This window comes from Parambassis ranga, chromosome 7 (genome assembly GCF_900634625.1).
Source record: "Parambassis ranga chromosome 7, fParRan2.1, whole genome shotgun sequence".
NCBI lineage: Eukaryota > Metazoa > Chordata > Actinopteri > Ambassidae > Parambassis > Parambassis ranga.
In genome coordinates this window covers 474,066-486,143 of record NC_041028.1, presented here as the reverse complement: position 1 = coordinate 486,143, position 12,078 = coordinate 474,066, and the positions used below count along the sequence as shown (strand labels likewise).

Sequence of the window (12,078 nt, the reverse complement as noted above, 5' to 3'; positions counted from 1 at the left end):
CTGAATGAGAAGGAGTGTCCAAACTTCTGACTGGCAGCGAGCATTATACAGTGCTATAAATATGTATATTAGCAGACTACTGGGTAAGCCTAATTGATATTTGCTTTGATTCCTTTCACTGAAGTGAATTCAGTATAATAATTATGTTTTTTTGGATGCCAGCTTGAGGCATTGATTAATTAGACACCTCTTTCTTATTAAAAAAAAAATATTAGATTTTGTAGCTTAGAGTTTAACACCACGGTATGATGCACAAGCAATCAACAGTTGATCTCGTTATCCTTCTTATCCTCACTTGTTAAAATAGAAACACTGATTCAAAGAGCAGACGCTGTGTTTATTGCTTCTAAAGCCTTTTTTGAAGTGTGGTTGTAAATTGGCTTTATAGTGGACACAGCAGGTGTTAAAAAAACAGCACAGCTACACAGAGGACGCCATTTAAAGTGGATTCAAATTGAAATAAAATAAAGAAAAAAAGTATGCAAAGAAACTAATTTGCACATTTGATTGTTGCTTTGTGAGGAGAGAACAGGTGTTGATGTTTTTACTAGCGTGTTCTTTTCGCTGCCACATCGTCTGTACGAACCTTTAAGAGCTGTCAGAAGACAGCAGGAACACAAAAGACTCACTGTGAGCTTTCAGAGGAGCCGAGGAACACTTCACAGGCGGCACGATTGTTGCACTGATGTTCCAACTGCTCCGCCAATTAACCTCCTACTAATACTGTGTCTAATGATGAGTGTGGGTCTTACACTGTGACGGGGACACATGCATTTTAAATTCATTTGTGGAAAGTGATTCTCAGATGCAGTTACTAAGAAACATAAATTCAGTCAGAGGAATGTCAAGGACTTTAACATTTATCACAGGTACCTTCAAACAGCAGCAAGGTTTCTGCTGAGAAAAATCACCCCCCTCTTATTTTCTACACAGAGCTACACATGCAGAGGTGGCATGAGGAGCTCATATAATGCATCATATTATATGAGCTTAAAGTGCTAAGGATCCTGGTTAGCTGATGCAGACACATGAGTCGAGTCAGTAACACAACAGAGATCAGGACCAGCTAACAATGCTATTCCCAGCAGTTCTGGAATGGACAATATTGCCTTTTACACCCGGACATATAGCACAGCAGACAGACATCCAGGCGTCTAAAGAAGCCTATTTTATGTAGTCACTTACATCTATAGCATGTACAGGTAGTGTAACAGCATCCAAAAGTCCATGACCAAAAATGCTATTTGCACCACACAGATGTAGAGCATGGCTGTTTTCGGCTGAGGTGGAATATCAAATGAAGCCATGTGTTCCCAGGTGTACACACAGTGCTTTCTGCATGTGGTCAGCTGTAGGGCATGACAGAGACATGCACTCTGGTTTGTATGGCCCAGAATGCTGTTCTCACCCAGCAGGAAGTCTTCCAAACCCCCAAACCGTGAAGTTACCTACACAGCAACAGCTGTCACTTATCAAACACTCTGCACTTATCTTAGTATAAACCAAGGGCATCATATGAAACAGCTGCTTTATAACTTCACCTCGGAAGCTCTCTGATCCATTTAGTGTGTGTGACATAAGGTTTCTACTACACAGTGTTTGTGTGACAGTGCACAGAGTGATACTACAGCCTATAATGAGTGTGAAACATGATACAAGGTGGAGAAAGCAGGCAGCACTTTGAGTCTGAACTCCAGTCAGCACAGCCAACTGCATACAATAAGCCAATTACCACAGTTAGCCACTGTGACCCGCACTGAGAAAGTTTGACTCCAGAATTAAGAATGAATATAAATAGATGTTTATACCAGTGACCCTTAACCACAAAGGTCCAAGTAGTAATTTAACAGCACACGTCCACCTCATTGTATAAGGACACTCGAGCAGCGGATGGCATGCTGAGGCAGCATATGAGCTAATTACATCAAAAGCCCATTGTTAAGGAGAACATGCACGCCCCAGCAGCGGTTCACCAATGAACATGAATGCAGCTGTTAATTATAATTGTAATTTTTACCAGCTCAAAGGTGTCCGGAAGTGTAATTACTGATATATATATATATATATTACATTTTCCAATCAGCTAATCTTGTTTTTTTTGTCCAGGTGAAATTTGGAGAACCGGCGGATCAAGACTCTCAGGAGCTCTTCGGGGTGATCAATCAGTTCATCCACGACTTTAAAAGGGCCAAAGCTGAAACTGTATGAGTCAGCCTGCATGTTTTAAAGGTACAGCTGGTGACTGGACGTGAACATTAATGGCGTCCTCCATGGTTGATGTTTGAACCTTTAGTGGACTGATACACTGAGTATCCGCAACCAGCTGCCGTAGCTTCATCATAAAAGGAACCATCACTCCTCTCCTAAACCTTTGTAAATATACTAGACCATACTAAACCATACTGCAAAGCTAACTACAGACTTAGCTTTGCGGACAAGCTAACCGCTCGCCTTACTTTGTGCTAAAGTAAATAGGACACAGCAGGGACTATTTTCTACCAAACTAAACCTAAGCTACTGCAGCACTGCACAGAAGGCAGCGAGTCTCCTCCTATAGGAAGGGTTAGAGCACTACCGGCCTCCTGCTGGGTGGAAGTAACGTTCATCAGCGGACTGGTACGTTCTAACCTGTGCAGCTGAACTTAAAGGAATAACAATGTGATGATTTTTTTTTTGGTGCTTTAAACACAAAGAAGACGAAGGCCAGAAATCTTTGTGGGTGATTCCTCCAAAATTCTGCTGAATCTAAACGGGTGAATGAAGAGAACTGTCGCCAACACTCCAACAGAGCAAAAACCATCATTTTCAAAGGGACACACATCATATATGTAAATACAGAATAACTGAGTGAAAGCTGGGTTCAAATCTAATGTGTATAGATACTTTATTTTACAATGATCAATGGATCGTGCACTGATTGTGGTGCTCCTGGAAGATGCTTCAGTTTGTGAGTATAAAAGTGATCTGTGTCACCACGTTCTGTGTCAGAGGTTGTGTTGACTTTGTGTTTCCTGGTAATTTGTTTGGAGACAAATCAGAAACGAATGATTTGCTGAAGTGTGCTTATACTCACTGCGTTCTGCCGGCAGACGAACCAAAAAAGCGACAACCCTGGAGCGGCCGCAGCTGAGGCAGGCGGACCGGCAGGTGTGTGATGATTCTCAACATTCAGTTTGTGCTTCGGCTGGGGATGTTTTCATCCTTCCAAGGCCGCCTGCCATTCAGGAACACATCAGCACTGTGGAGAAGCAGCGACGCAAAATGTAAAAAATGTCCGCTTTAACAGGGTGAAAAGGCACCTGCAAAAAAACGGGTTCATTCTAATCAGATAACAGGAAAAAACCAAGCTGCTTATTTTTTAATCAGAGACCTCGAACTGAGAAGTCGAACACTTTCCCCCAAACAGATGAAATTAATTAAAACTTTACATCTGCAGAAAATGGTGATTAACTAGCAGGAAGCATATTAAACTGCAGCTTCACATTGTAAATGTATTCTGTCCGAGTAATGTCACCTTGTGTGTTGCGTCACCGTTTTATTTTCCAGCACTCGTCAGGGCTGAAGCTCAGTTTGTATCATTACTGTGCTTCAGGAGGTCTGACGGAGATCTGTTCCACCGTTTCCTCTTTAAAGGTTTATTCTTATGTCAGAATATTTTTTAGCTATTCATCACTTATAGTACGTGGACCAAGTGTTTTGGTTTGCTGAGGAGGAAAAACACTAATTCTCCAAATACCAACTCATTTTTGCTGCTTTATAAATGTTTCTAATTAAAAGTGGATCAAATGATGTGAAAGGTGGTGGAACTATCCTCCCTGCTAACCAACGGCTTAAGGCTGTTTTAGCTTTAATTTAAATTTAATTTTTTATTCAAAGTTCTGAAAGATGCCATTTTCTTCAACAATAGAAGAAACAAAGAGAATTTTTTGGTTTTATTTCACTGGCACCATGTGTAACATTCGCTTAAAACAAATCAACTGAAACTCTGAAATCTTGACAAAATTATGGCTCGATTGACCAAAATACAATCTGATCAAACAGGGTTTAAACATACAGACCCACAGGTGGGGAACAAGCGACACAAAGGGAGGAAGAAGACTGAACACAGACCGACTTCAAAATAAAACAGGAAGTGATCATTATCCTCTATCCAGACCATCAGAGCTTAGAGCCCTCAGCACAAAACTAGAGAAAAGATGTTGGGTCCCAGGTCGCAACATCTCAACCAAGTCTTTTCCAAGCAGTCAAGAAGATGCTGGTGTAGCAGCAACAGGGGTGTAGAACTGGACAGGAGTGATGGGGACATGTCCGCACCATGATCTATATTTGTACCTACAAATATTAGTGATCAATATGTGCAACTTTACAGAGCTGAAGACAAGATAAAGACCGCGTCCACACAGAGACATCTTTACGGAAACTTTTTGTTTTTAAAAAGTTTCCGTAAAGATGGTGTGTTTCAGGAAATGCGTGCGTCCACACGAATCCGCACAAAAAAAACGCTGCAGTACATATGCCAGGCCTGTGAGTGGCGCTGTAACGCCACCACAGAAGCACTCCAAAATCAGAGAAGAAGACACAGGGCATGCACACAAAACTTGTGCGATGAAAACCGAGCGTCCACACGGGACCAAAGGCTGCTCTTCTTCACTTCAGCAGAGCTGACATGATTTGTTTGTTTGTTTGTTGTGTGCACACCTGCTAACAAGCTCCACTAAAACCTGGATTCATCATTTACACATTCAATCACATTTGTTGTGAAGGTGCAGATAAAATAGCTGCCGTGTTTTTTGGTTTAAAGGACCCTGCAGGGAGCTGCTGTCTGTGTGGTACCACTGAGTACGACCCGGGCTGATACTGACGCTCCTGACTGTCTCTCAGTGGAGGACAGGAGCTGCTGTCTGTGTGGTACCACTGTGTATGACCCGGGCTGATACTGACGCTCCTGACTGTCTCTCAGTGGAGGACAGGAGCTGCTGTCTGTGTGGTACCACTGTGTATGACCCGGGCTGATACTGACGCTCCTGACTGTCTCTCAGTGGAGGACAGGATCTGCCTGTGTGTGACTGACAGCTCTGATTGCCTCTGGCCTGCTGCTCGTGTTGCAGAAGTGGCACATGCACGACTTTATGATTCATTAGTGACAGTGTGCAGCAGGAATCAGCCTTTCTGAAGATTAGCGAAGCTGCTTGTTATGTGTACGAGGCAGAGCTGACCGAGCCGGTCAGAGTGGTACATGCAGAGCACACTCTCTGCTAGACGATTAATTCAATTCCTTAGAGGCTCTGTCTTTTTCTATTAAGACCCAGCGGTGGGTCTTACTTTTTATTTGTCCCTTTCAGATGATGAAACACTCCTGGACTCCCCTGTAGAGCTGCATTTATTTAAGCTGAAATTATTGCTGTGAGTAAAGTATTCATATGATTTGTTTCCCGACAGATAATACATTTGGGGATTTTTAAACATCTCTCCTAACCTGGAGGATCAGTGTATGACATGCACGAAAAGGATGGATTCTAGCGCTGAATTATTGAAGTAGGTCTCAGGCCGACACCTTCACGTCTGATGATGTTCCACGGTGAGTGTACAGTCAAGCCTTTTTCCAATAAACTGAGGACACCTGAACACACCTGAAGGAGGACCCCTGGTCACCTGATCAAACACACTAATATTGGCTTCATATCTCGACTAATTCATCCTGGAGTACGAGTGAAAATGTGTGCCAAATTTGACTCACTTCCCTCTGTTTCTGATATCACGTCCACACAGATGGGGCGGAGGGCCTGAACACTCAGCGGACTGCAGCATTAAAAAAAGGCCTGTGAGTCACTTGACCCTGGAGGCTCTGCTGCCGTCTGAGGTCCTTGAAAAATCATTATATCCTCACAGACAATTTAGGAGCTGTTGTGGTGAGACACTGAACGGAAGATTCACTCCTCACAGATATTAAATCAGTGACACAGAAGCTCCGCTCGGCCTCAGCAGTGCAGGTCACAGCTTTTCAGACACGCTGGATTCTTACATACCAGATAACATTAGCTGTTTTTAATTAAAGAAGCAGATTCTGAAGAAGTGTAGGACCAAACAGAAAACTCCAGGACTGTGTTCAAAACTGCACTTCCTGCTGCGGCCTCTGGGGGCTGGTTCCAAAAGTGAATCAGTCAGCCTACATCACCATGTGACAAGGTCCGACTTCACAGAAACAAACATGTTTACAGCCTGGGACACAAACGGGTTTTGGTCTCTGGTGATAAGTTCCCTTCAGGTGAGGGGAGGGTGCTAACTCAGAGTTCGACTCCGCTCAGGCTCCACCTCTTTGTCTGTATTGACATCGTAACAAACAAGCCACACGTAGTTAAAAATATTACATTTATGCTAATGGTACAAATGACTGTACAATGTCTTCCGATCTTACTGTTGGGATTATCCAAACTCCTTGCAACCATCAAAAACAGTGTAAGCGTTAGATAAATGTTATTGTCTTAAAACTAGGGCTGCAACTAATGACTACTTTAATGACTAGCCGACTTGACGTCTTTGGGCTGCTAATTTATCACTGCTTTATCCGCCTCCCTCGCCTTCGTGTGTGTCTGTGTGTGTCTAATCCTGGATTCAAACCATTGACAGTAAAAACTATGGACAGAGCTTCCGTGACGTCACCCGTTTGTTTCTGAAGAGCTGTTCTGAGGCTCGGTGGGAGGTTCCAGGACGTAGATGACCGCCGCCATGTTGGCAGCTTCACGTCTGCCAAAACTCCAAATATGGACAAAAAGGGGGAGCATGAGCGGGGTTTATGGGGGCGGGCGATCGTGGAAGCAGGAAACTCGCGCTGTGATACGTCAACTGTCTGTCACTCAAGCAGCAACGCCCATAATTAGGCGTAATTTTAAGTCAGAATACCATTGAAACGAGTGAGTTGTAAAAAAATTCACCCCCCCTACAATTGACACTAGAAGAGAACCTGTGGTTTTTTGTACCAGGCCGTAAACATGTTCTTTTCTGCTGTGAAATCGGCCATTTTAACATGGGAGTCTATGGGAAATTACTCGCTTTTGGAGCCAGCCCCCAGTGGTTGTGGCGTGTTTTGACACTTCCGCATGGGCTTCAACTTTGAGCCCCGAAGGTTGCCGCTTGATTCAAACCCACGACCTCTTGCACCCAAAGCGCCAATCATCCCGAGCCAAAGAATCATTCCCCGCTGCCATGCAATGACATCACTAACATCCCATCGACTACTAAATTAGTTTTCCACGAATTTTGCCATCGACTATTAGACGACTAGTTGTTGCAGCCCTACTTAAAAATGAATAACATTAAACACATTTTACAGGGATAAGTGTGGACATTTGTGGTCACCATTTTAGGCTACAACACGACTGAACTAGTAACCTCATGTCATGTTCACTGTGAGGATGGACATGTGGGCAGCATGCTACCAAAACAGCAACGGACAGAGGCTCAAAACAGCTTTTCAGAAATCTGTGGGTGACATCACAGCTGCTCTGTCCATAGTTACGATGGCTCTAACTTTGCTGCAGACTTTCACCCCAGCCCACCATCACCAGGAAAACATAATCCCATATCAGCATTTCGGGGCCGTACCAACAGCTACTGGTTCTATGTAAATAATGACTCGAATGTGTTGTTGATTGTCGGGGATGGGACTCGTCACTATGGCAGCAGGAGATCAGAAAGTTTTGCTCCATAAAGCTAACCACACAACAAACAACAAACTTCTGCCTATTTCTGGGTATCCATGGTAACGCCTCCCATGCCCAGCAGGTGGACACCAGGCATGTACACACAGTGGTCGTTTCAGAGGCCTGGACCTTTTTCACCATTCTCCTGGAGAGGACGTGGTGCAACAGGCTGCTTTGGAGGGTTAGGTGGTGAACAGAATAATAAAAATGGACGGCGCTACCCTCACCAGCCATCACGTCTCAGCTCTCTATTGCCATGGAAACATGTTGACATGCACAACATTAAGCACATTTCTGCAGTGATGACACAAACCTCACACAACAGCAGCTGTTCAGGCTGGATGGGCCGGTGTCCAGAAACAGGGTCAGACCTAAAGTCCACACATAAAGCTTTTCAGCTTTTAAATGACAGCGAGGCGGAATGATATCTGTCCTCAAAAAGAACTCTGCCTTCCAATTTTAAACTGCGGCAAGTGTGGATAAAAAAAACAGAGGGACGCTGACAAGGTAGCGCTTTGTAAGTCAGAGGAAGGACACTAAAATTGATCTGCAGGTTTATGGGAAGCATTTAGTGACACAAGGACAGAGGCGACGCTCCCATCGCTAATCTCTTCTCAATATTGTCACAGGGGACTTTGGGGTGGCTTTGTTGATTTAATGCAGCCTCCAGAGTAGATTTTACATCAGATAATCAGGATGGATGGGATTAATGAATGTGAAGTGACGTTTTGCCCTCTGGTTTCTGACAGCCAGACAAACATACAGAGAGTGAAGGTCCCATCAGAGCCGCCAGTCAAACCTGAAAGGTTTTCAGCCCACCTGTGCAATGAGATTGTGATGAGTCACCACATTGCAGTGAAACCTGCAGCCACCGTGGACAGAGAGGGAAGAGGAACTCCGGCTGGAGGGCAGATTCAGTGCTGCACTTCCACTGTGGACTCACCTAAACCGGGAGAAATGTGTGTGGAGGTGATTAGTTCGTGGATTTGTTCCTGGATCAGTGCAGGCGTGTCTTTACTTCGCTCATAACAGCCTCAGCAGTCTCACTGAGGGATCAGGAACACTGTTCGGCAGTTATTTCTGCGGAGAATCAGATGGATGTAGGATTACGCAGACACCGTTAATTGTAACTTCTGCCTTATGTGCGTGCGTAAAGTGGAAGGCGCGCACAGACGCAGCGCATCACTGCGGGACCAGCTGCTGTCAGGCGCGTTATTTGGAGTGGGAGTGAAGGCTATGGACGCTGTGTGGACTGATTCACCTCTCAGGCTGGGAAAATCCTCCAGTTCACACCCCACACGGTCTGATTCCGTCTCGTCCACGCACCTTAAATACCCTGAACATGATTGCTGTGTTTTTATCACTGTTTGAATAAGAAGATTGAAGTTTGAGGATTTTTTCTCTTCGCTTGGATATGGCACATTTCTGGACCCAGTAAAGAATTTCCAAACGTCGGGCGCGTGTGCAGCAGCCAGCGCAGGGACTCGGGAACTTGGTGTGGCGCAGGGAGACGGACGGTCCCTCTCTTTCGACTCGGCGCTGCCACAGCTGTCACAGGGGGAGAGAGGGGGAGTGTGAGAGAGTGTGAGAGAGCGCAAGCCATGGTGAACTCCCTCATCCTGGTGCTCAGCTGGACTCTGATCTCGGAGGTTGTGAGAGCTCAGAATGACACCGAGCCGATCGTCCTGGAGGGCAAATGCCTGGTGGTGTGCGACTCCAACCCGGCTACGGACTGGAAGGCGTCCTCCTCTCCGCTCGGGATCTCGGTGCGCGCCGCTAACTCCAAGGTGGCTTTCTCTGCAGTCCGGAGCAACAACCACGAGCCGTCCGAGATGAGCAACAAGACCAGAATAATCTACTTCGACCAGGTTTGGGCCGCTTTGTGTGCCTCCCTGTGTGTGTCTGCACTGGTCTACTTTGGCCGATTCACAATAAGTTTCATTATGACAGGTCTGCGCGCAGCTGCACCGCGCTCACACTTTACCTTGAGTGTGTTGCGGTTGGCACAAAGTGCGCACATATCACGCGCAAAGCGGCTCCATTGTGGAGAGGGCGTCCCGCATCCCGCAGAGGCTGCACGCGCGCACACACACACACACACACACACACACAGATCACCTACACACACACACACTAAACAAGCCGCCGCGCTGACAGCAGGGCTGTGATTAGTCATGTCCTGTGGGCAGCGCGCTCTCATTTGAATTACATAACAGCAGCATGATCTGACTGGCGTCCTGATGTGCGGCGGGTCGCTCCTGGCCGCTGGCTCCTGAGTCCCGCAGTGGTCGTGAGCAGGTGGGGTCCCTGAGAGCCTTTCTAAGCCTCCACATTAAATACTGTATGTCTGATGAGGGGAGTGTGCTTCTAATATTTTAGTGGTACTCCTGAGAGGAGGTTAAGTGCTCTGCTGACTGACATATTCAGGCTGGATCTTTCTTAGCAAGTATGAACATTTATTTATTCATATTTCACCTGTAAGGAAATCATCATTGGAAGTAAAAAAATCTGTTTTTTCTTCAGCTGTTTCTTTTGGCTCCATTGAGAGAAAATAAAGTGTTGAATGAAATGTTTTCTGAAGCGTGGAACCCTCACTGTGTGTCTGACCCGGAGCGAAGCCCGCTGGCCACAGCAGTGAGGGGTGCACGGCTGATGTCCCAGTTAAATATTTAGTCCCAGAGCCGGGTCTGAAATGAAGGCCCGTGGAAACGCTGCCTGTATGAACAGCTTCCTCATAACATTTTTTTTCTCTTCATCTCCTCAGGTTCTTGTGAATATTGGAAACTACTTCACCTTTGAATCCGTGTTTCTGTCCCCGAGAAAAGGAGTCTACAGTTTCAACTTCCATGTGATCAAAGTGTACCAGAGCCAAACCATACAGGTACCCTTCAGTTCAAGGTTCACTCAGAGGTCAAGCCTCCAGTGGACAACAGTTATTAGGTTAGCACATCTTTAGCATTATTACTTGGTAGGAGCAGTTTTGTAGCTCAACCGTCCCCATCTTCTTGAAGTCGTAGCCTTTCCAAATATGGGCAAAAAGGCGGAGCTTAAGTGGACCCGAGGAGGACAGGTGATGCCTATAAGCAACCACCTGTCAATCACAGCTGCCACACCCTTAACTATGGATAACTTTAAACCTGAACATCATTTTAAACAGTGCTTTAATGAAACTAAAACTATCTGTAATGGACATTTTAGCATGGAGGTCTATGGTCACATTTGGAGCTGCCCCTAGTGTCCACTTGAGGAACTGCAGTTTTGGTCATGCATCAGTTTTCCTTAAAGGTAGGGTAGGAGATTAAAAAACTCAGTGAGAGTCAGCCAGATTTCAAAGTAAACACACGCCCCTTTCTCTGGGAGCTCACCCTGAAGCCACGCCTCCAATCACATGGACGCCATCACCTGAAGATGAGCTGCTAAAAACGTTAATTGAATTTTCTTTTGCTTATTAATGAAAACAATCCCTGCTGAAGTTTCCACACCTACATGTTTTAAATGCTTCATAACAGGTTGCAGAGCAGCTCGGTGTCTGACATGCAGCTCTCTCTCTCTCCCTCTCTCTCCCTCTCTCTCTCTCCTTCTCTCTCCTTCTCTCTCCCTCTCTCCCCCCCCCCTTCTCTCTCACTTCTGTTGGATTATGCAGGTAAACCTGATGTTAAATGGAAAACCAGTCATCTCGGCCTTCGCGGGTGATAAAGACGTCACCCGCGAGGCCGCCACCAACGGAGTGCTGCTCTATCTGGAAAAAGAGGACAAAGTCTACCTGAAGCTGGAGAAGGGGAACCTGGTCGGCGGCTGGCAGTACTCCACATTCTCTGGCTTTCTCGTGTTCCCTCTGTAAAAGAAAAAAAATGAAAAGAAGATCGTGAGCTTACTGACTTCTTCATAACGTGTTGTCACAGTATAATCGAAACATTGCTGCTGCATCGGGTCGGATGTCGCCAAGTGGTTGAAAAATGGCTGACAGCAGAGAGGAGAAAGGACTTTGGGAATCATTCACGTTGTCTGGAAGGCCCCGTCCAGATGAGAGAGACTCGAAGTGTTCCCTATCGCTACTGTATGTTCCTGTCACTCAGCAGAGACGAACACTCAATCATCCCTGAAGTACTTCTCAAACTGTGAATGCCTGGACTATGCTTAGCATTCTGATTTATCTTTCATCATTCAACTGTTGCATTCAAGAACATCTGGGTGTAAACTGTGTATGACCCGTCATCATTCTCTGGAGGTGAAGCAGCATCAGAGGGATGGCAGAGTTTTAAATTTAAAGGGATTATTATGTTTAGTGATCACACGGTGGCAGCTGGAAGTTTAAACTCACACTATGATCGTTTCCTAAACCTAACCAAGTGGTTTTTATTCCTAAATTTGACTATGT

At 45.5% G+C, this 12,078-nt stretch overlaps 2 protein-coding genes across 2 annotated transcripts in view; both read left to right on the top strand.

Annotated features, from left to right (window-relative positions):
- Nucleotides 1–2,964, top strand: part of LOC114438429 (formin-like protein 13) — a 30,737-nt gene extending 27,773 nt beyond the window's left edge. The window contains exon 17 of the mRNA XM_028409769.1: nucleotides 2,107–2,964. Within this exon, the coding sequence (XP_028265570.1) occupies nucleotides 2,107–2,208 (102 nt within the window). The 3' untranslated portion in view covers nucleotides 2,209–2,964. The remainder of the gene's footprint in view (nucleotides 1–2,106) is intronic.
- Nucleotides 2,965–9,207: 6,243 nt separating this feature from the next.
- Nucleotides 9,208–11,541, top strand: cbln4 (cerebellin 4 precursor). Its single transcript, XM_028409773.1, has 3 exons — nucleotides 9,208–9,568; nucleotides 10,465–10,581; nucleotides 11,344–11,541. Exons 1-3 carry the CDS (start codon nucleotides 9,302–9,304, stop codon nucleotides 11,539–11,541), a joined length of 582 nt encoding a protein of 193 aa, XP_028265574.1. The 5' UTR covers nucleotides 9,208–9,301.
- The last annotated feature ends 537 nt before the right edge of the window (nucleotides 11,542–12,078 follow it).